This window comes from Stigmatopora nigra, chromosome 6, assembly GCF_051989575.1.
Source record: "Stigmatopora nigra isolate UIUO_SnigA chromosome 6, RoL_Snig_1.1, whole genome shotgun sequence".
NCBI lineage: Eukaryota > Metazoa > Chordata > Actinopteri > Syngnathiformes > Syngnathidae > Stigmatopora > Stigmatopora nigra.
This window is the reverse complement of record NC_135513.1, coordinates 8156640-8181933: the sequence shown is the minus strand read 5'-3', so window position 1 is coordinate 8181933 and position 25294 is coordinate 8156640. Positions and strand designations below refer to the sequence as shown.

The 25294-nt window shown below is 39.4% G+C and overlaps 1 protein-coding gene and 2 long non-coding RNA genes across 5 annotated transcripts; 2 read left to right on the top strand and 1 right to left on the bottom strand.

Annotated features, from left to right (window-relative positions):
• Positions 1-2248: 2248 nt before the first annotated feature.
• On the bottom strand, positions 2249-18389 carry gna12a (guanine nucleotide binding protein (G protein) alpha 12a). The gene is made up of 6 exons (XM_077718586.1): positions 17747-18389; positions 12625-12843; positions 7048-7098; positions 6775-6975; positions 5883-6089; positions 2249-4993 (listed from the first exon to the last, which is right to left on the bottom strand). Exons 1-6 carry the CDS (start codon positions 18056-18058, stop codon positions 4832-4834), a joined length of 1152 nt encoding a protein of 383 aa, XP_077574712.1. The 5' UTR covers positions 18059-18389; the 3' UTR covers positions 2249-4831.
• Positions 4608-8511, top strand: LOC144197889 (uncharacterized). Of its 2 annotated transcripts, none has more exons than XR_013326610.1 (3): positions 4608-4755; positions 4868-5017; positions 8429-8511. It is a non-coding gene; the product is annotated as an uncharacterized LOC144197889 (long non-coding RNA). The 2 variants fall into 2 exon arrangements; XR_013326609.1 differs by lacking the exon at positions 8429-8511 and adding an exon at positions 6766-7157.
• On the top strand, positions 17996-24813 carry LOC144197890 (uncharacterized). 2 transcript variants are annotated; one of them, XR_013326611.1, is made up of 3 exons: positions 17996-18362; positions 23031-23122; positions 24100-24813. It is a non-coding gene; the product is annotated as an uncharacterized LOC144197890 (long non-coding RNA). The 2 variants fall into 2 exon arrangements; XR_013326612.1 differs by lacking the exon at positions 24100-24813 and adding an exon at positions 23284-23332.
• The last annotated feature ends 481 nt before the right edge of the window (positions 24814-25294 follow it).

Here is a 25294-nt window from a genome sequence, read left to right as displayed (position 1 = left end):
AGGGCACACAGAGTGAGACGACCATTTGCACCTACAATCATACCGCCTGCAGTGGGAATTGAGCCCGCGCCTGGCTTTACCGAAGTCAGCCAAGTGAGTAAGTACAATATTAATTTTAAATGTTTTTTTCATAGAAAGTTAGAATATTTTCGAGCAAAAATGGAAAATCATAACGAAAACTAGTTTTCATATAAAAAAAAGGCAAAACACTTTAGTAATTAATTAGATCGTTTTCGCAGTTTCTCACAGTTTTTGGCGATATTTCAATTTTTTTTGTGAAAACCACAATATTCTGGTTATTTATGAAAAACTCAAAGGTCACAAAACATCAAACGAACAGCTGAAATTGTTTTTGCTGTTTTCATTTTATCCCTTTTTTTTTGCAGTGTTTGCATTTCATATGAAAAAGCCCAAACTACACAATTTGATTCCGCTTAACTGATCTTATATCTTAAATGTTGTTTTCTTAGTTTCATTGTGTGAAAATCCTTACCGCAATTCGCAGTTTTGTGTTGGTTTCGTTTAATTCCCCGTAAAAATTGTGCACGCAAATAACATAAGAATACAATGTCCTGCATCTATGAAAGGCTTTCCTTAAATGTTTCACACACGCTTGGGGATTTATGTTTATGTAGCTTTATTTATTTTTCTCGCCTCCTGTGGCAAAACACTGGTGGAGGCCTCGTGTGTTTGTGTGCAACAAAAAGATTTTTTTTGGTTAGCTCCATTTCAGTAACAGGGCAGGAAGTGGGCTCCACAGAGGAAACTTGACCCTGTCCTGTACAACGCCCCCTCGTCTCCCTCTATGTACTTTTGCTTGTCTTCCGCTCTTTGTAAATCCTCCTCCCCTCTTTAGTTTTTTCTTTTATTCTAGCAGAAATGATTCTAGTCTCGTATCATATTACATTGTTAATGAAGGCAGTGACACCTCATTTTGCAGCAGTGATTAAATGTAGAATAAAACTCTAAATATATAAGGCAAAATATATACTACACATGCGGTTGAAGCACTAGACAAAATACAGTAGTTTAACAAATTCTGCGTTTGAGGAAAAAATATACGAATGAGTTAATTCATCAGAGTAAGGAGCATGAAATTTTGGACTAAATTAGCCTTTTGCAAAAGCTCCACCCCTTTAATTACTGTTACTGGTAAAATTTTGTGACTAAGACAAAAACAAAAGCCATGGTTTTGAATCAAATACCAGCATGTGTGCATGATTTATTTTGGAGCAAAACCAGTGCAATAGCATCTACATCTGGTTAACAATATGCAATGGAGGGTTATATTCAAAATAAATTTTTTTTGGAGAAAAGAGGAAACAAAAACTATCAAGGCAAAAGCAAGGAAGGTTTAACACTTGCACAGCAAGCACAGGGTTGGGTGTCCTCTACCGTCAGATATCCATTCACAAATTACCACAGTTAAAAAATGTCAAGTTATGTTAACGGGCACATAAAAATGCTGATTAAAAAAAAAGTTTCCCCCCATTTTTTTGTACATAAACCATGGTAAACTTTAACATTATATTTTTCTTTTCTATTTTAATTTATCAGTTGATAATACTTGAAAATATTTCACTAAATATACATTTCATTTTTCTCTATTTACATACATTACATTCCATAAGTTTCAACTTTTATTAACTTGTTTGTGAACAAAGCATTTGTTTCTGTTTTGGATAAATTTCAACCACAGAAATTGAGTATCTTTGAACAGTGTACAATTTGATGCAAAGTTAGATTAATGAGCCTTGGTGGAGGCTTCTGCCAAGTAAACAAAAGATTTGAGTGTACTTTTTACTGAAACATTGCCAAGTTGGGAAGGCCCAATTTTAAGACAGAACTGTGCTGTCATTCCCCAATGCTCAGTCACAAGAACGAGGGCGGCGACCTTTTGCTCAGCCACAAATGCCGAAAAAAACAGAGTTTGAGCAAACAGCAATGTATTTCACCACAAAAGAGAGAGCCAATTAGCTACTGAGAACCAAAATCTAAACAAAAAGTCAAACAAGGACGAGACAAAGACTTTTGAAACTGTCCACCTTGTCTTCAATTCTATTTTTCACCCATTATTTATTTCTTTATACTACCTTACTCTAGATTTTGTCATGGTTATTATCTCTTAGCACACAACCAGTGCAGTGATGTCTCTTATTTATTTTTTTGTCTTTAAAAAAAGTGTTTAAAGTGGGTTAGTTGTACAGTGCGATTGTTAAAGTTATACTCCCCCCCCCCCCCCCCCCCACACAGACACCAACACACATAAGCGACACACTTTAACACGTTGTTCTATTTACAGGAAATATGAGCAGAAACAAAAGGGCATTGCTTCAATTCAAAACGTTCATAAGTTATACATCCGTAAAACTGTAATATATGGTATTAATAACATATGGAGGTGCTTGTTTACCTTTGAAAGTTGTGTAAACCTTTTTTTAATCAGACGCCATTCAAAAATATTACAATATTATTCTACTTCTGGGGCATTAAGTCAATTAATAATGATATCGCATTATGATACTTTTGTTTTATTGACATTGGTAAAATGACTCCTCCAATACTTGACATTTTTTGGTAATTCAAGTTATTTTCTAATAGTATAAACTGTTTAATGCATTGGTTACCCTGGTTGAAGTCAGATTTTTTGGGTGTATTTGTTTTAATGATTGCAATTGCATTTTCAAGTTAAATCTTCCTGCAAATGCTAGGTTTTAAAATGGGTCATAATGTGACATCAGACTTTGTCTTATTATGCAAATATTTTTCGTTCATCCCTGATGGCTCAAAAAAGTGGTAGCGCCGAGTAGGCTGGCAAACTATTGGCCACTTCCTGAGCCAAATCCAGTATACAGAATCTAAATGATGCTTGTTTAAATCTGTACATGCGTGCTGCGGTTTAGTACAATGCTTTTGTCAAACGGGCACTTCCTGCCTTTGTCACCTTTTTTCTCGAAATGTACGCCTACTCAACCACTACCACCCATGTTCATAATCTGAGAGGCACTTTTTGCGGCTTGTGGGCTTGGAAAATTCTGCCGTTCATGTTTATAAAAGACATTATTTGTGTGAATTTTAATACTTTAATATTCCATTGAGTTGATTAAAGAGAAACTAACACCTCCACCAAAAATTGGGATACATTTAATTAGTTTTAACACATAAATGGACCCCATATATAATGAGAGGGGGCTCAACAGGTGTGTTTTTTGTAGGCTTTGCGTGTGCAGTGCACTTCAGATGACCAGCATAGCACACAACACATACATTTCAATCAATAATCATGGTAAGTATATTGTTTTTGTTTGTGTGCCTTTTCTTGCACAGCTTGGAAAAGACAGACAGATTACAAAATAAAACTTCATATGTACAGTAATACTTCCAACATTTCTTGTTGGATTCCAACTTTTATATACTTGACAGGTAAACAAAAAATGAGTTATTTGGCTTTGTAACTTCTGCACACAGAAATATAATGCTGAATTTCCAAAAGTTCTTGAGCTTGTTGAAGCCATGTGTATAGTAATAATGCATTATTAAATCTCTAATCACATTACTCCAAAAAACGTTGTTTGTATGCTCCGCCACAAAATCTGATTTTTTTTAACACAATTTTGTCCATACCTTTGAATTTAGCTTCTCTATTTTTCCTCAGTACAGTACAGTTTAGTTTGGTAAGCTCAATTCGAGCAGTAAATTCACTTGAAGTTTTTCTATTTGTCGATAGGCTGACTAGTCACTGATGAGTAGACTCATAAATGTTAACATAGTGAACGGAACCAAATTGTACCGCATAGTAGGAATCCAAGAAATGTTGTTTTTGTGACATACTTAATTTCTATCCAACGACTAGTATGCTCCTTGTCCTCACTAGTAATCCCCCAACCCGAAAACATTGAAACTTCTGTAAAAACATTTGTTACCAGTACATGTTTAAATTACCCCCACTTGTTTATTTTTCCTACTTGCTCAATTCCCTCTCATTGGCGGTGTGATTGGTTGTCTGTCTCACTGTACCTTGCGATTGGCAGGCAAACAATTCAAAGTCCACCCCGCCTACTGCCTGTGGTTGGCTGGGATAAGCTCCAGCAACACCGCGACCCTTGCAGGATAAGCATGGAAGATATTTAAAATAACCTTCTAGCAACGTACCATAGCTACAACAAAGAAAAGCTGTATTTTAAATTCAAACTAATAGGTCAAATGTTTACCAGCAGGACAAGAAATTCTTCTAATGCCCTAAACTGTTACTGCTAGTGAGGACAATGAGTATACTAGTACATCAATCCTAAGCTTGATATCAATGGTATTGAATAAGAGCACACATGGCTTCCTATGAAATGCCAAATGTTAAGGTACCCGCGGATGTCTGTTGATGGGAAATTAAGCAGGAAGGAACACTGATGTGAACTCATCATCATGATGAGTACACCTCCCATGCTTCAAGTTCGCTGGCGGAAGACTCGTGCAAGTTCATCACATAACACGGCATATGATCGCAATGGCACAGACCACCACTGGTCATGTGGATCCCCCCCCTCCCTCCTGCTTCACCTCTGTATTTGATTTAGTGATTGTTGTCATTTGACTTTTAGAACTCTAGAAAAGCAAACACTTTGTGTTGGTTAAATTCTAATCCTAAATGTGACTCCGTTACAAAATGACACACCGCACTAGCGTGTATCCTACCTGTCGGGTCACTGCTCCACAGGTTGTATTAGAACCACGTAATGGATCCACTAAAATTCTCCACAGGTCAGTGTTAATACAGCAGGGCACCGTTAATCTTCCAAAGACTTTTTTTGTTAACGGTTAAAGCATGTTTAAAGGGTTACTGCAGCATGATGTCCTTGAGGTTCTCTTGCAGGATGGTGTCCTTGACTGCGTGAAAGACAAAGCGGATGTTTTCTGTGTCCACCGCGGTGGTGAAGTGGTGGAACAGCGGCTTGCCTCGGTTTCTCCTTTTACGGCTGAATGACTGCACCAGAAACGCCTACAGGAACAAGACATTGAAACAGTGAGCATGCCTGATTGACTAAATTGGGGACCCACATGTCCTTAAAACTTACCACTATTTGCTTGTACACGAATACAGTAATCTATTGAGATATTGCTTGCTTACTCAAAATACCTCATCTTACAATAACAATACATTTTTTAATTATCATTATAAAAGTGCAAAATACATTTGTCATCTTCACTTGGTTAGTGTTTGTTAAACATTTGACACCAAGCACCATCTCCAAAACTAATTTTCTCTCCAAATACCATCCATAAGACCAATATAAAAATACAGTTGGTTAGAAGGACCAAGTGTTCATGTATAATGTGTCTTAATCATTGTTCGATTTTGTCAAATACTTTCTAAAATCGAATTAAATACTAATAAAAATGTATGTTACCTAAATAATGTTGGATAAATATTCCAATAAGCTTTAGCTAAATACTTTTATATCGAATCTAACCCTCCCTAAAAAAGATATATTTTTTTAACAAAATGAATTTGAATGATATACTCCGTAAATGATTGGATAATAAATAGATGTACTTAAATACGCAGAAAAAGTGAGCAAATTCCTTAAATAAATCAAACTACTCCATATACTTCAAATTACTGAAATCCCCTTGACCATAGGAACATTCAATAATACGAATCTGAATTTAATAATTACTAATGCATTGCTCATCATTCATGTAGTGTGCTATATAATTATCTCCAAGAAATGATGTTACTCAAACATTATTTAGAGTTTAGAAGATTTAACATTGGTTCCACTTGAGGTAGCTTGAGAGTTAATCATTGAGAATATCTACTCTAGAGTAGAGTATTAGTACAATTTGCTGTCAACAGTCTGGTCGTAACATTTGCGGCGTTTAGGTACCTGCACGTCCTCCAGCCTGCGCGGGTCCCCCCTGTACTCGGGGAAGTTCTTGCGGATGTCGGTGGTTCGAATCTTGTCCACCAGCAGGTCGGTCTTGTTAAGGAAGAGGATGATGGAGACGTTGAGGAAGAGCTTGTTGTTGACAATAGTCTCAAAGATGTTCATGCTCTCCACCAGGCGGTTGGTGCGTCGATCCTCCATTAAGACCTTGAATTAACACAGGCGTTATATACAGAAAAGAATTATGGACGAGAAAAGGAAAAGCTTTCTATGGCACTGTTAGTAAACAAGTCTGTAGAGTAAGGGAGAGCGGCTGCATGGAACAACATGAAAATGCTTATGGAAATTTGAACAGACACAGATAAAAAGATGACCGAAGCAGACTAATTAATTTATGACAGAGATGTCAAATGAACTGTCAGGGATACAGAATACTGAATGTGTGCTGTTGCTAATTTTGTCAAGTTGCATTGGCAATCACTTAAATGACAATATTCATAATTTAGTGTTGATAACCTTGTTAAGATAGCAGCTTTATGGAACGAAGTAGCCGTCGTCAAGTATAGAATATGATGTGCCATTTTTGCAAGAGAGCTCTGAGTCCTGGAGCCTATCCCTGCTTTATGCCCTACGACTGACTGGCGACCAGTCTAGAGTGGTCTAGTCTGGAATAGATTGGTATTTTGCTGGTTAAATTCCTGCAGTACTCCTGATGATCTTTCGTAGCACACAAGAAAATCAAGTTATCAGTTTTCATCAAGTTCATCATATGACTGCTTATTGGAAGGGGAGCTGTCACAGTAGAGTTTGTTCAAGAGTGGCCACAAAGGCAGGTTTGTGCTTTTAAAACCTCTGATGTTTCCCGTTGCTTATGTGATTTTAGCGTCCGTACCTGATCGTACTCAGAGGACGACACCATGAAGAGGATGGAGGTAATTCCATCGAAGCACTGGAACCACTTCTGCCTTTGAGACCTCTGCCCGCCCACATCTACCATCTTGAAAGGTATTTTCTTGATGACAAAGTCATGCTCAACGATGCCCTTGGTGGCCTTCCTGGCGAACAGAATGTCCTGTCTGCTTGGGCTGTAACTCTGAAATGGAATTACCGAAAATGTGAGAACAAGCTTTTACTAAGCTAACTTGTCATCATCAGTGTGACTCACCAGCTGACCAATGCGCTCCAAGTTATCCAAGAAGTATTTGACCGACTCACTCTGCAGACAAATCGGGGGGGGGGAAAGTATTAGATTTACAAAACGTGTTTGCAATGGAAAAGCTCTCATTTTAATACCTACTTCAATCACATTAGATTATGTAGCAAACAAGTTCAAAAACATAGAATGATCTGTCGAGAAAAGTAATTCTTCTAATACATGAACTCCCTCTAGTAATATGCACTGCTTGAGACCAGTCAGTTATATTTAACTTAATCTCAAAAATTGTATTTAAAAAAATAAATAAAACATTGTTTATGTCTAATTTTCTTTTTTCTTTTATTTTATTTACATATAGTCACTTAAAAAAACAACAAGTATGCAATGACACAAGCAAAATCCTTTTAAGCAAGCTCTCTGGTTGTATTGAACATTGCAAAACCCTGGTTCTGCAGTTCGTTCTGCGTACGGTCAGAATTGAATGAAAAACAGCAAAGAAAAAAAATTAACTCCTAGTCATTTAATAAAAAGAACAGACTGAAACATCAGTTCCAAGAAAAAAGTCACAGACAAATGTGATACATTAAGAGACTAAAATCTCAAATGAAATGGCCCCAGATGGAAGAAAGACGTCTCCCTGCCTGTTTAACGTAATTATCTAAAAACCAATTTCCCCATACAACGCTGTTCACTTTTAAGAAAAAAAGCATGTGACAACGTGAAACTTCTATCATATTTAATAAAAAGCTTAAAAGGTCAGAACCAAGAGCGTGGATTTTTTTTCTTAAACAAAACTTCTCCTCTGTTCACAATGGAGAACATTGAAAATTGAGATAATTAAAATGGCCAGATAGATAAAATGTGAGGCACCAGAACTTGCTGACCTAGTTTTGATAAAGCATGTTGTGTAATTCTATTTTTTTGTAAGAAGACATAGAAATAACTTTTTTGACAATCAGATTATGATCAAATATGCACATTTTGAATGACAGTATACAAGTAAATCGACATACAAGCTCAGTCCCAGGACGCATTAAGCTCGTATCTCAAGGTACCACTGTATTTGCAGAAGGAAATGTACATATTCAGATTAAAGTAAAAATTTGGTGGGGGGAAAAAGTATTTTATTTGAAAACTAAATCCAGCTTGTGAAAGATGTGCATATCTACTTAAGGCTTTAGATCATACTCACTCAACTCAACTCTATCTTTTTATCCCAATAGCTCATGTCTGTGCTTATACGTAGAAAAAAAAGTCACAAAGCAGGTTATATTCTGAAAGTCCTTTCAGTTATCATGGAGAAAATATATTCACGGTCCACTGTATTTAAAATTGATAATGTTTTTGAACTTTCATTTATGTTTTTAACTGGCACATATCGTATTTTTAGATGGAGAGATTTCTTCATATTGGTGGCCCGGTGGAGCAAGTGGTTAGTGTGTCGGCCTCACATCTCTGGTGTCCTGGGTTCAAATACAGGTTACGTTCACCTGTGTGGAGTTTGCATGTTCTCCCCGGGCCTGCATGGGTTTCCTCCAGGTACTCCGGTTTCCTCCAACTATCCCAAAACATGTACGGTAGGCTTGTAGACTCTAAATTGCCCCCAGGTATGAGTGTGAGTGTATGGTTGTCTATCTCCTTGTGTCCTGTGATCGGCTAGCCACCGGTTCAGGGTGTCTCCCGCCTCTGGCCCGAAGCCAGGTGGGATAGGCTCCAACACCCCCCGCCACACTAGTGAGGATAAAGCGGCTCAGAAAATGAGATGAGATTTCTTCATATTCATCTGTATTGGAAATGAGTTACACTTACAAGAAGCCATTTAGACATAACCCAACCACTAATTTCACACTTCCATGTTTGTCCCTTAAGGACATAACATCCAGTGACACAAAGCTCATAAATGACACCGGTAACAATGAACAGTCGTACATTGACTCTAACATTGAAACTAAACATTTTGTCTCTTCTTGAATCCGACACCCCCAGCCCAACCAGTATATAAACACACACATACGCACACATGCACAGACACACAACAGGAAACAGCTGCGCGTGTGTGAAAACAGTGACGAGAGACATGAGGGAGTCAGCAAGTCTGACTGAAATGAGTTAGAAAGTCACTTTGGATGTCAAAAACACAGATTCCATTTTCATCTTTCTAACTTTGCAACTTCCTTCCCCACTGAAGGAAGCAATTCATTTAGAAGAAACGTAGCCTTTTTTTTTTAAATGAATCAACGTCCCGCACATGTTAGGCATCAACCCAAGGGTAAAGGACCCCGTGACCCTACGGGTGACACTCAATGTAACACTAGTAGAAAACACAAAAGCACAAAGCTCTGATTGGTCAAGCAGGTCATGGATTTAGATGAGAGTTGAGGGTGCAACGGGAATGACGAAGGGGATTTCCCAGAGATGAAATGAAAACAGACACACACCTCTTCACAGTAACATTGACTTTCATCAGGTCTAAGCAACTTCCTGATGTAGTGGAGACAATAAAAACGGACATATCATTTTAAATGTACTGCATCAGATAAAATATGAAAGGTTTAATCTCCTTTACTAGAGTCTCATCTCATCTCATTTTCTGAACCACTTTATCCTCACTAGGGTCGGGTGCAGGGGGGTGGGGGGGGGGGCGTGGGGCTGTACCCTATCCCAGCTGCCTTCAGGTCAGAGGTGGGGGACACCCTGATTTGGTGGTCAGTCAATCGCAGGGCACAAGGAGACAGACAACCATTGACGTTAACACTCATACTTAGGGGCAATTTACAGTGTCCAATCAGCCTACCATGAATGTCTTTGGAACCAAAATAAGAAAATAAGCAACCAAAATAAGCAATTTATTCAATCTATTGTTATCTATTAATGCATCATGTACTGTACTGCGTGTTCTCTATACCTCTTAAGTCTGTTACATCATACATTTTCCCCACGAGGCCCACTGATTCCGTCTTCCCATGTTTGTTTAAAACTCTGCCTCATGTCGCCGGGACAGGATACAGAGATACCACAGTAATAAACCATTATACAGTGCTTGTATGAGCGTATACAGTCTTTTGACTGTACATGTGTTTGATGCTCACACAATCAAACACACGCTCGCAAAACGACACTGTAATTTTTTGATTTTTATTTTTATATCCCAAAATGACTTCATGTCATACACTCTTGGATCTTGGTCCGTGTATTAAGCAGGGTGTTAACAAAGGGTGGCGAGAAGCCGATCAGTAAACAAAATGGCTGCATAGGTTTTTTTTTCTCCTTTCTAAAGACACCCCCCCCCCTGTCTTCTTTACTAAATTCCCTTCTCTCTTCCCTCCCACCCTGCAGTGTCTGCCTGTGGCTCGGGTCCAGGCGAGCCTGGGAAATGCTGACCAAAAAAAGCCTCTGCGGGAGAGCAGCAAGGGAGAGCCAAAGTGGGGCGAGGAGGGGGAATCTAACCCTTGGCTTACACTCATGAGTTTAGAAATCAGTTGCAGAATTGTTTACTCGTCGTGTCAGGAACTAAAGAAAAACCCATGCTTCATGCTGAAATCATAGATTACAGTTTTTAATTATCTATTTAATTTAAGTGCTGGCGCCCCGGCGGCTGAGATTTTAATAATAATAATAATAATAATAATAATAATAATAATAATAATTGGACATAGGCTTTGTCATCATCATTAACTTGACAAAAAGCACATTACAAATTACATTACAAACATTAGCACATTGAATTCACAACTCTGGGGTCCTGCGTTCCAATCCAGGTCGGTCCACCTGTGTGGAGTTTGCATGTTGTCCCCGTGACTGTGTGGGTTTCCTCCCACTATCCAAAAACATGTATGGTAGGCTTCACAAAATAATCTGGAGCCGCCTCGTTGTGTAAAGGTTCACTCGCCTCACTTTAGTGCGAACACGCGAGGGTTCGATTCTTGTTGGTGGCGGTATGATTGTGAGTGATGATGGTCACTTGTTGTTACGAGGATCTGCGGTATGGAAGATGGATGAACTTAGCAAGATATGGTCTAATGTGGAGAAGCACTATACAATTTCGTCATACGCTGCTGAGGGTATGATGACTACTAGGCTTTTTGTCAAGTCAATGATGACGACAATGCCTATGTCTGATTTTCATTTCATAATATAAGGGGAGTTTGCTCTTTATAGCTGATTACTTACTTTTGTAGTTCAGTTCAAGACGTTATTTCAAGGTTTCCTGAACTACCTAGGCACTTGCTGAGAAAGTTAGTAATGTTAGCTTGGATCTTTGAATGGCTTCTCTGCATTTAACTCTTCTTGTCTCTTGATGTGTTAAACGATTAGCTCCTTTTTTTAACTTAATGTATGTTAATCATCACCATGTGTACAACGATTAGTGATTTCGAGGAGAAGCTCCGCACAAAGGTAGGACAGCATTCAAAAGGATTACGAGTTAGATTCTCATAGTTCATAACTAAAGGTCAAGTTAGATCAGCTCCTATTAGCCGGAAAAGTAGAGAGGGTGGATGGCTGACTGCTAGATGTGGATGCACTGTTCTTTAAAATTAGCTGGTTAAAATAAAACAAAGTTAAGATGCCTATGATCCTGTGCAGCTGCAGCATGTTGACCTTATCACCGAGGGCCTCCAGATAAGGTGAGGCGGCGTGACATGAAGCTGTTTGCAGACATCGCGCACACACAGTTTGTGAGGGTTGGACGGAAGTGACTTACTGTCTGACTCCAGATTTATTTGTTCCTGATAAATGCGTAACGAGGTAGAAGGTCAAGCTTTTCAGTCAAATGGTTGGCTTCAGTGTCACAAAAAGACCAAATCGCAGGAAAATAAAAAGTGCTATAGCAGCTAAATCAGGCGGCCGGTGGAGCTGAGAGAACAATGCAGACTGTGATCCTTCCATGAAACTCAACCTTTTGGTGCCATTAAGCATCTGTCTGGTCCATCACAGAGGATTTGTTGGCACTCCCATGACTTGTTGAGCAAAGTTCTTCTCCATCCCTTCTACAACTCTGTTTTCCCCCAAAGCACATATAAAACAGCCCTTTAGGGTTTCCTTTTCTTTGTTCTCAGAAATTGGAGTCGGGAGAGTAAACTACTGGAAAAATGATTGTCTAACTGGAAAAACAGAATGACATCACTCAAGTAGACCTCCTAAATTTTTACTCTCTCTTTTTCAGACATATGGTATGTTTCCAACTTTGAGAGAGATTGGGGAAGACCCTTTTCATTTCAGCATGACTCAGAGAAAGGTTCACAAAAACATTTGTTTGAACTTACTTACAAATCGTGGAAAAGTGATTATTGATTAATAAGGGGGCCTAAAGGGATTAGTTTCTCAGAGTCCAAAGATACCCTGGCAAAGTCATTGTCTATGGCGCTCACCTGTAACGAGAATACAACATTCTCCTTGATTCATAGCTAGCATCAAACCTCAATGAATCATGCTTCTCGGGGAGTTGCACAGACATTGGGTGCTTACAAATAGTGGGAGGGCCAGGAATTATTATGGGAAAACCAGCCTACCTTGAAATTGCACAAGCATGGATTACAACTGGGAGATTATGACGACCTATAGTCAGGTGAACATTGCTCTACTCACCAGCTGGAACTCAGAGCGCCTTGCGTAAGCCTGCTGGATGCTGGCATCGGCCCACAGTGCGCTCAGTGCCATCACGTACAGCTGGAACTCGCCAGGCTCGACACCCACAGCGCCTGCCCGTCCCTCCCACGACATCACCAGCATGCCTTGCTTCTCATTCTCGCAGCTCTGCCAGCTAATGCCAAGTTTGTCACGGGCATCCACCAGCACGCGCATGCCCTATGGGAACACAGCGAAGACACAAACAGGATTATGACATTGGCACAATGTGGAGTGAAAGACCAAATGCAGTGTAGAGAAGGCCAGCCAGAAACAGGAAACTGGAGTAAAAGTCAAGACACTTGTAATAAGAAAATTTAGAAAAAAAGGGAGGAAAATGTAGAAGTAGTGAATAAAGTTCTCAATTTATGGCAAAGTAAAGATAAATGTAACCTGAAAAGGGAAGTAAAATTATGTAATTTAAGTCAGAAAAGGGAACTGTGCATGGAACCTTTTCCACGAGTAACAATTTTGCAAATCTACCAGAGTTAAAAAATGATTGTTTTTAACTTGTATCATTTTTGAAAGAAGAACTCAAGTTACTACATGTCATACTGCTATGTTTTTTGTTTCATAAAAAGAGAACTTAATTCAAGAAATTGAATTCATTTATTTATTTTTTCATAACGACACCTCACAGTTCTGAGATCAAGAGTTGAATTCCGAGCTCAGGCCTGCCTATGTTCTCCCTGTGCCTGCGTGGGTTTTCTACTGTACTGTTATACTGAGTTTCTTCTCATGTCCAGAAATCTTTGACTGAACCAGGGGTGGTCAAACTGGTCCTCGAGGGCCGCTTTGCGGGCAGGTTTTTGTTCCAACCAATCCAGCACAGGACACTTTGACCAATGAGATTTTTGCAGAAAACAAGAAGCGCCTGACTGCAATCCACTGATTGCACTTGTAGGACACCGGATTGCTGATGTCCTCTTGATGGTTGGAATGAAAACCTGCAGCCACTGCAACCCTTTGTGGAATAGTTTGGATATCCCTGCACTAAACAAGTTGACTGAACACTAATCATAATAGGTGAGCATGTTGCACATTTATGGTTAATGTATGTAGCTGTCTTCTGTTCTTTGCACTGGCTCCAAAAACTGGTTGGATACGAACTTAGAAAAATTATTGAGCAAAAATGGAATAAACACAATTCCGGCTGTCTTACAATAAATAGCCTTAGCTATTCTTGTGTATACAGCTTGGACTTGGAAATAATGATGATACAGGCAAATATTGACATTTTCCTAATGATTGTGCACACAGTGGATTAGAAACATTCCTGACCAGTACTCTGAAGTCCAATTTATGTTTTTCAAGCCATGAGCCATTGTTCAGAAAGTTTTTGGTTTTACTTAGCAAGGACAAACTTGGGAAATTGCTGTTGTATTGTGAGAGGAAACACGGCTCATTTGACAACAAGCAACAATTTGGTAGATAAAAGTGTTCCAGTAAATATTCATCAACAAGTGACCACAAGCTGTAAATCATAACATAAAACACATGAGAATTGAAGGAACCACAGAGCGTCCGTTACTTCAGTTACCACAAATGTGGTGAAGTTGGGGTGACAAGAACAGATTAATGTCACAGCCATCCATTTCCATTTGTAGAGTTCTTTTGAAATACAAGCGTTTTGAGTTGTGTGATGCATTGACAAATTCAACTCTTATCTCAGGCAGCCTAGTAGCTAAGTGGTTAACTAATAAATGAAATCTTTGAGGGGAGTGCATTTAAACAAATAGGATAAACATTGTTTCAAATATACCATGACGACTTAAGTTTCCATTGCAGTGATTGACTCATTCAACCATCCATCCATTCATTGTATGCCACTAATCTAAGGATGTGGGCTATACATTATGCATAATATGTAGACCAAGGCTGCCCACATTCTTTTCACCTTGCAAACTACTTTTCCAATGAAAAGCCCAAACCGATCCCTCTTTGTGTTGAATAGTTATTTTATATACACACCATACTATTGTGTACTTTCGTGCCTCTATGGCACACAAAAATTAAGAGTATTTTCAGCCATTATCTTACTTTTACAGCTTGCATGGAATTTTCACTCCTTCACTTTGCTTTGTTTCAGCTTTCTCTTAAGTTGTATTTCAATTTCTAGTGTCATGAACAGTACAAAAGACACTATGCAATCACAGGGCAAAAAGCCAGACAACAACCTTTGACACTGTATGTTCATACATTTGGACAATTAAGATTTTTCAGTGAACCCAACATGTTTTTGAATGTGGTAAGTTACTGGGGTAATTGCAGGAAACCCATATATGGGCAGGGAGAACACACAAACGCCGCAGAGCATTCCAACCCAAGTCACACTTACTACTTGCTACCATACTTTAAATTCAAGTTTATTTAAGTTTGGTCATTTATATGCAATGGGGCCATTATAAAGTGACTTCTGCATTTGAATGTCAACAGTCAACATTTTTTTTTCTGACTAATGAATCACGAACCAGAGAGACTCAGGGGAAAATAGATTCCAATTTATTACAAAGATATGGTTTGCTGGAATTCTTGTGTGTGTATTGGCAATCTGACTGCACTGGCCCTTGATGACCTCGGTGACTAAGTAGTGTGTTCGGGGCCGACGAAAAACTAAACAAACATAGACGGCCTGCAGCTGAACTGGTGTTAGCCAGAAAGGCAGCCATGTCTCACACTTTGTATGACACACGGCAGGCAGTAACACAGACAGACAAAAGATACTGTAACATATTTTGAGACTATATATACATGTATATATGTGTATGTATGTGCATATATGTATATGCTGGAACCAAAGCATTACAATACAAAGCTGATTATTTGGAACCTCAGTTAACAGACCAGCCCTGGTTTGTGTGAATGTTGCTTGTGTTATTGTAAGTTTCACATGGGAGGAGAAGAGCAGGTTGTCAGATTTAGTGTGCAATTTTCTACATTTTATTCATCTCTTTTTTTGTTTTGTTTTAATTACCCCCTTTGCAGAGACAGGGCCTGTATTAGGGTTGGATGTGTCTCTGTTTTCTATCTCTGACAGTAAAGAGGCACTCCACAGTTTCATAATCTCACTTGAGGAAGGAGATAAGCTTCTAAAAATCGTCTTAGGCATTAAGTTTCATTTTACAATATAATGTATGTTGTTGGAAAACGTAAAAGTTAACCTCGATTCTGACCCAAAAAAATGCAGCAACAGTACATTGTTAAAGATATATTCATGTGTGTATATACAAAAGATAGTTATTTGATCCAACTTGTTTTTGTTTTCAAATAGAATGGGAAAATTGAAAATATGTCCGTACCACCATCCTGACACCTGTCTCACTGGAGGTAGGTGGAAATGATTTTATTTGATTACAAGTCGATAGACCAGCTACAGCTAATGGCAGTTGTGATCAAGTTGACACACCACCCATCGCCGATCAACACCGTCTGAAATCAGGTTTTTGCTTAAATAACCCATTTGTCGCCTTCATTTGTTGCCTTGTTACCCCGCGCAGACCGTTTTGTCAACTGATTGAACAACATTTGAACATGCGTGGGATTGTTGCCAAGTCCTGGGACACTTGCGAAAATTGCAATGTGAATGCACCAAGTGAAAAAGGTTCCATTTAGTGGTGGAACAAATTAGTACCCGGGTATGATGAGTGTCAACGGGCCCCTTAATTTAAAAGGTTTAGTGGGTGGGTGGTTCCTTGAGCGCCCCCTTCTTCTCAATATGCAACCCCTACAAACAGCTGACAAAGGCTTACAGAGAGAGTGTAACAGAAAAAAAACTATTATTGCTATGCATATTATCTTGTATTTGTTTTCTACTCTTATCTAAACTCAAATGCACCCTCATTGCGCCCTAAAACCACCATCCCTCCTAATTTCTGCCTTTGAGTGCATTTCATTTTGGTCTTGACCAAAGAAAGCTGACAATTGACTTTTTTTGTTGTGTATTAAGGTTCTCAGCTACCAACTGCTTTTTCATTAGATTATTTTATACTGTATTAATGGCCTTAAAGGTTTTTTCGTTCATGATTGTTTGTGTATTAATTATTTATTAAACTTCACTACTATGTTACATATTATAATGTAGACTATGGCCCTTTCCAACTTGAAAGAACAATGGACAAAGAGACATGAATACATGAAATGAACAAAACTGCAGAGTAGAAACAAAACTTATTTTACAATTGGAAATGCAGAAGTTTGTCCGTCTCCTTGTGGCGTGCAATTGGCTGGCTACCAATTCAGGGTGTCCCCCGCATGGTGTCCAGATAGTTGGCTGGAATAGGCTCGACAACCCTTGTGAGGACAAGCGGTCCGTAAAATGAATGAATGAATGACATGCAATATTACAGATTGGATTGGATAACTTTAGTCATCCTGTAGTCTGTAGACAGTATCAATAGAGTGAGAATGCAGATAAGAAAAGGCATAGTTATAAGTTAGTATCCACAAATGTATCTTTCAACTGATTTCAAGGGGATTGTTTAGAAGAATAATGGCAAAAATTGGTGGTGGAGCACATTGTATTGCTGTGCTGGTCTAACTAGAGCCCCTTATTATCACGGTGGGGGCTGAGCGGATGTTGTCATCCCTCAGGAATAGTCTGGTATTGTTAGCTGGTGAAGGAGGCCAGGCTATGGCCGCAAACAAAGGGACATTTACACAAAAACCCAGACACACACACACACACGCACAAACACAAGGATGAAAATATATACTGCGTCAATAAACCTCAGCATGGTGGGAAGAAAAAGTCTGTATAATAGATCTGTTCCAATTATTCAAATTAACTTTAACACTGGTGCATTAAGATCGGCCGGCCACCAATTCTGGATCAGAGTCAGCTGGGAGAGACTCCAGCACCCCCCGCGAACCTAATGAGGATAAAGTGTTTCAGAAAATGAGAAAAATAATTAATGCATGAATCAAAATATAAATTATGAAATCCACATGGATTAAACGTTCATTTTGGAAAGCAAAAATACTTTATATAAAATTTGTGACACACATGGACTTGAATAGAGGAGTTCCAAACTAGTACTATTAAGTTTCCCCTGAAGTACCACTTCCATTTCAAATGAGATCTTACCTTGAGTATATTTTCATAAATAGTGTCCCTGAAATCCAGAAGGGCTTTCTTGTCAAACTCCTGCCCGTTAATGATACGCATTTGCTTAAGAAAAGTCGACTTTCCGCTCTCTCCGGCCCCGAGCAACAGGATCTTCACCAGCCGCCTCACGGCTCTCCTCTCTCGGGCAAGCATGGCGTCGATCTCCCGGCTCCTCCGACGAGCCTCCCTCTCCTGCGCAGCGTCCCGGCTGCTCTCCTTACTGCCACCCGCGTCCCGGCTTGCCTCGGCCGGCAGCAGGCAGCGGCTCAGGGTGCGAACCACTCCCGACATAGTTTTCTTTTTAGGCCTACATTTAATTTCAACTGTTCTTTAAGTTGCGAAAGGATCTCAACACTCAGAGCGACCGGGAAGCGCCTGGTCGCGGACCAACCAGTAGGAAAGACGAACCTCCGTGGAAGTAAGCCATGGAAACTCAAAATGGAACCGCAACGCCCTTTTAAAATCAAAGTTCAGATCTCCACAACTCCATGTACATCCGTGGTCGAAGAATGTGTAAAAAGAGTGCTGTAGTATCCAACAACTCGCCGAGAGCTCTTTCAAACTTTCCGAACACAGCCCAGTAGCCCAGCCAGAGGTGGGTAAGTCATAGGATGGGGGCAGCGGTGGGACGGCCTAGCCGTGGCGGACATGCCCAGCCGGGGGTGGAGAGAGGGTTCCCGGTACTTTCGGGTGAATGTGTGGATGGAGGGAGGGATGGATGAATGGATGGATGGATGGGTGGTTGGTTGGTTTAGGGTGGATGAATGCATGGATGGATGGGTGAATGGATGGTTGGATTGATTGATGGATAGATGGATATATATATAATACAATATGTATGGAAAGATGGGTGATTGAATGGAATGGGCAGATGGACAAATGTATGGATGATGAATGAATAGAGTTCCAATGTCCCGAATATCCATTGTGTATATTTAGTTGTATATTTTTCGAGGGGTGGCCCGGTGGTGCGAGTGGTTAGCACGTCGGCCTTACAGTGGTGGTCCTGGTTCCAAATCCAGGTCAGTCCACCTGTGTAGAATTTGCATGTTCTGTTTAGGTTTTCAACAACAACACAACGACCACATCATATATAATGAATGGTACGAATATAATCATTATGCTCTAGTGAATCTTTCTAAAGAAATGCATGGAAATCGGTGTTTGAATGGTGTGCCACATTGAGGACCTCAGCAAAGTTTCCAATTGTTATTATAAAAATCTCTTGCAATCCCTAGGTGATTTTTAAGATCATGGGCCTAATGGTTCTTCTGTTATCCTCGTCAAGGTCCACGTGTTTTTTGTGCTAAGTTTTTGATAGTCAAACTCAAACGTATCTGCTTCATAATACACGATCCGTGTGTTGACATTGTTTCCTCATTCATCACGGTAGACTACAAAGTAGTGCATAGAATGTATTAGGTAAGAACCAACTATTATGAAAAAATGACTGCATTAGTAAAAAAAATCAGTTTTTATTATAATCCGAGTAATAAAAGTAAGAGTAGTAAATGTGACATACAGTAATGGTAGATATTATCTACAAGGGAAGCGCAATGGCAACAGTACCGCCCACCCGCATCTCGCATTATTGCAAGCAGATAAATGATGAGGTGCACAAACCACAGGGGAGAGAGAAAATACAGAAAGAGACAGGTTAGTAACAAATATGCAGATCAAAATTCAATGGTATACAATTTGTTTGGTGAATCATGGGGTATTCTTAGCAGATAATGAATGAATCATCAGCTTCACGATACAGTTGTATAATTGATCTTTAAAAACAAAACAAAAACAAGGAGAAGGATAACCATTCATACTCACTCTCATACCTAGGGGCAATTTAGAGTGTCTAACCACGTAACACACATTTTTTTGGAATGTGGGAGGAAACCAGATTACCCGGAGAAAACACACGCAGGCCTAGGAAGGACATGCTAACTCCACATAGGTCGATTGACGTGGATTTGATTCGGGCCCCCCTGTAAGAACGTTTTACATTTAAATTCACTTCTAAACAAATAGTTAGTCTTTTGACAGGCCATGCACATGCATCACTTGTCAAATTAAACAACCAAGCATATGTTTTGTTCTTTGCCTATTTCTGAATGTTTTTCGGGAGCAAGGAGTTCTGAGTTTCTGTCCCACTTTTCATAGCTACGCATTGTTATTTACCCTTGAGAACTGTCACATTTCTTGGGGAAGTTTTTGATGTGATGGTGTTTTGGATGTACCTGTGTTTGATATGTGTGTGTCCATATGACACACACACAGTGTGGGGTAAAAACTGTGGCCAGTAAAAGGATGCCCACCCCCATACTGTTAAATGCATTTTATAGGATGTTGTATCTGTAGTTGTCGTAGTAAGAAAACCAAGCCAGCAGAAATATAGGACATTGTAGGCAGTACATTACTTGACAGACATGTTTCCTAATATCTGAGATGGTGTGCAAAATCTCAACTAATTCTGGCTCCTTTTGAGATTTGGAGAAATGCAATACACAAAGAAAATGGAACAATTTTAAATGGTAAACAAACACGCATTATGTGGTATAGACACATTTATCCCAAATATCTTTTGCAGTATTCCAATTACTTCACACAGATTGGGGAATTTCAAAATAAATGTGATTGCACAAAATGTTTTCCTGGTAGTCAGGTTATAATAAAAGTCATAGGTGGATTTTCACAGCACCACTACAGGGGGCGCTGTTAGCTAAACTTTAAAAGTCCGATTATTCTTCACCTAATACTCTTCAAATGTACATGCACAGTCAGATCACTAATTAACTAACACGAGTGAACAACTAGAGAGCACCACGTTCTTCTAAACACCACGCACTCACATAGATGACAGGCAGCCAACCCTCTTTAGCAAGGCTTTGGGGTAAATATGCATGTGTAAGTCAAATTGAAATCAAGACTAAATTCCCCCAAATAGCTCCACGCTCTTCCTCTCATCACTGGAGTCGAGTATAATTACCCTAAAAGCATTCTCATGAGTTGCCGTGTAACCCCACGCAAACCCCCAACCCTCTCTCCCTCCCCCCTATTCCCACTCTACCTCTCTTTCTGTGTCATTCTCATCTTCCAAGGTGCTGATCCTCACGAGGTTTGCAGGGGTGCTGGTAAATATCCCATCTACCTATTGGCATTAGGGGAAGAGGAACATCCCGTAGTTATCGAACAATCGAAATATACTAGAAGACAAATAACGACACACAGCGCATACACTCATACGTAGAGTATGCATGGTATTGGGATGTGGGAGGTAACCAGAGTACCCAGAGAAACCCCACACAAGCATGTATAGAAGATGCAAATTCCATACAAAAAGGCCGGACCCCACTTGACCTCAGAACTGTGAGATGGATGTGCAAACCACTGCTTCCCTAGTTAGGCATCTGGATGTAAAAACAATGTATTCCTATGACTTAATTTATTCTGTACGAAATCTAGAGTCACTGACGTTACAGGCCGTGCATAATTCTAAATAAGTATCACTTTCTCAAGCCGGAAAATATCTTTATTCTTCAATGGGTCCGACATCTAAATAGAAGTAAATAACTGTAGCAACTCACTTAATGATGCACTGTTTCTTTTGCCTAATTTTAGTGCAGAAAGCGTGGGATCAATTCCCACTTGGTGGCAATGTGATTGAGAAATCAAATGCTTGTCTTTCTCTCTGTGGTCCCTGTGATAAACAGGGACCAGTTTAGCGTATAGTTCGCCCCTGACAAAAATAAGCTTTGTGGAAAATGAATATCAATAGCGCTTGTGAGGGCTGTACAATTTAAATTAGTAATATAACTTAAGAGGAAGGCAGTGATGCCCACAAAGAGTGCATCAATACAACAATAACCAAAATTGGACTCCCATTTGGTTAATGAGGAGGACGGTCTTTCCTGGTCCTCCCTTTGTTGGCAGCGCCATCCAATGTCCTTATAAACATAGTAAATTTATATATTCATACAGTGTATTTGTCTTTTTTTTCCTGGAAAAATGTATGGTGCGGTGTAGGGTGTGTGGGTGTCTCACGCTCAATCTAAAAGAGTCTTATAGAAAGCTTTAAGACTTTCACAGCTGCAAGGCGACTGTGTGAAGGCGCTGACAGTGTTGCCTTGCTGTGCGTGTTTCATGAGTCATTTATATGCTAATGAACGAGGAAGGCCACACAGAGTTAGTAGATAGCTTATGTCGGCAGAAGAAGAGGAGGAGGCAGAGAGGCCACAGTTAGCTGCAGAACCTTAAAGACATTCATTGTCTTTCTTTCCCGGGAGAAAGTCATCAAAACACATTTGACGGCATCACCTGAAATATGTTTATTCCTCTCACCCTCTTCCTGCATCTATTATTTGCTGTGATTTTGATGAAATATAGTTATTGTCTGTGGGCTGTCTGACTGGAGGTATTTTGGCATCCAACAAACCCCCCAGAACACCCACGCCCCCAGTACTTGACTGAAATGCCAAAGAGGCTTGAGTGACAGGCCCACTTGGCCGCCCCTGAAGAACATTAGAGGGATCAAAGCCAGCGGGATAACTAGTGGGCAGCATATTCTGTTTACATCTTCCCCTCTTTGTTTTCTATATGATGGTCTTAACTGTTTTATAATAGTGTTGGCTTTGCTTTGAATTCTAATGATGGATTTGCATTAGAACAAATATGCGACACACAAGCATCCCAGTAAATTAGGATGGAATTCCTTCCTGTTACCACTTTGTATGTTCTCCAAAGGTTTACCTTCCACAAGAGCCAAGAGGTTGACCTGGACCCTTCTCTCAATTATAACATAAATAATAGGGTCTATCGGGCCCTCTGCTCATATTCACATTGGATAGGTTCCAGTGCCCCTGCCACCCCCTGAACAAAAGTTGCAGGGATAAGGAATGGCTCAGTAAAAAAAACAGAAACACAAGTAAAATCTTATTATAAAGACAAAGTGTCAATAAGCGCTAGAGAAAATGAAAAGTACAGTAGTACATTTTAGTTGATGAATTAATTTTAATATATAAATAAAGAAATTTGCGCAAAAACTTGGTTGGATTTACAGGCTAAAGTGACTAGGGAAATTTAGCTTTTGGTTGAGGTGACAAAATAGTTCATCTTTACCTTAACCCCCCTCCCCCAAAATAAAACTGTCAAAACTTTGTAATATGCTTGCCAAGCCAGTCGATGGCAATTTCACCTCAGAAAGAATCCCTAGGCTAGACTAGATTGAGTGCAATACTACTCCTGATCAAACTTCCGTTCAATTTTCCAGCCTAATCGATTGGAACACACAGCAGCAGCAGCAACAACAACAACAACAGCAACAGACCTCACCTCATTCATCCCAAAGTAATAATTTAAAAAGTAAGTGACTAAAGGATACTGCACCTGTTTTTAACCAAGTTTAACCTTTTGTTATGATGCAACAAAATGTAGTTATGTAACTATTGTACAGTGTGGTGTGGAATTAAATTTTTATCTTTGTGTTACCATTTATTTTACTTTATTTCCTTTTCATTTTTTAGTTTTACTACGAATCAGTGATTTGATTCTCCTGGACCACAACCCATACTGCTCAGTGTCAGCAGTTTGTGGTAGAGTGCAACTATAAAATCACTTGTCCAATAGATTTTACTATCTCTATGTTTATGTCCTCTTACATGGCTGTTTGAGATCATGAACTTCTATTTTAGACCTATGGATAGACAAAGGTGATTTTCATTTGCTGTATGTTATTTATTAGAGCTAAGCAGCTAGTGAAATAAACGGAGCCAGAAACAGTCAGGCCTACGAAATACGACCATGCCATAAACAATGACAAACAACTGTAAGTTGCATAAATCGTTAATGGATGATTGTTTGCACCAGCAATGGTGACGACTGGTGTTCGTCGTTTCGAGGGTATGAAAGCACCAACTGACTTTTGAACATACTGTAAACCCCCTTCACACTACACTTATTAAAAATTGCCGCAACATAAGTATAATGATGGCATTTACTCCATTACATTTTCATGTGTATATGGTACTTTACATTGCTCTATTTCGGCTTCACGCATTCTAATAATTAGAATTTATGACAAAACCAATATTATCAGGATGCAAAGTTACTTCCACTAAGAAGCAGTGTAGATTCTGAATCAGAGGTACTACATTCCCTAATCCATTCTCTCACAATGATTATTCACATGTTTAAATTGTTAGGGCAACAGATATTTCATTGCAAAGTTCATATTGATAACATTAAACTTGCATTGACTGGGTTCTCCACTTCTGTTCAGTTGTGCTACTTTGTCAAAGATCTGGTACGTCAAATTCACTATATAATTCTTTTTTTTTTAGGTGAAACTGGAGTACCCAGAGAAAACCCATGCAAGCCAAGGGAGAACATGCAAACTCCACACTGTGAGCACTGACCTTGGATCAAACCCTCGATCTACGAGGCCGATGTGCTAACAACAATGCAGTGTTATTTTGCACCATGTAATGTTAAGACAGGTAATGGAAAGCACATTTCCATTTTTTTCCTTGCAGTTTCCTTTCAAACAGTTACTAGTACATCTCTCCTAGACTTTACTTGTGGTGTCTGAGGTCAATGGTGGGTCACATAAGACGTGTAGACTATGTACAGTATTGATGTGGGGGCTATGACCTCACTGCCAGCTACTGCAGAGCTTAATGTTGAAAAATTGGAAACAACAATAATAACTTAGCCTGGAGGTACAATAGACTGTAGGCTCTCAGGTGGATGCTGAGGTGGACCATTTTAAAATGGGATATCAGTGGCAGCAGCGTTCTGGCCAGAAGGGCAAGAATGACCTCAGAGTTTCTCTATGATTCAAAATGTTTTGTGGCTATAACTCTCACAGAAAACAGCCAAGCTGTCGGAGCTCACTTTTTCCCCATGATTGCTTTGAGTAATATCTACTGAAATTCGGAAAATGGGTGCAGTAGAAAAGCTCCCACAATCTGTCACAGAGTAGTGTTAACAATATTGAAAATAAAAGTAAGCATGAAAACATAAGCCTCTTCGACATTGTCTATAAAGGAAGAGCACGAGACGTACAACCATTCACACACAGTCATACCTACCTACTAAGGCAGTCTGACCACTTAATCCAATACAAACTAGTAAACCTTAAAATCACTCAAACCAATATATAGACAAGTACAAAAAATATACAAATATACCTTGGTTACTATCAATGTCACATCCGACAGAATAAGAGGGTCCTAAGTTGTGATAATTGAAGTTTCATCACATCTGTTTGGTCTACAAAATTGTGTTTGATTCAGCACCACCTTCTATCTCGGCATTCAACACAGTCCAATCAAACTGTAGCACAAGAGGAACCACTAGAGAGGATGGTATAATCCCTTCTTGGAGATCAACGTTTATCGAAGTGGTGTTCTCCTTTATTGCCTCACATCTATGGAAGCACTGTTTCCCGATCAATAAGAGAGGCTTCATCATTTTGGTCTTTTGAACCAAATGCTTAAAAAGCTTGTTAGAATGGCAGAAATGTGATCACTGAAG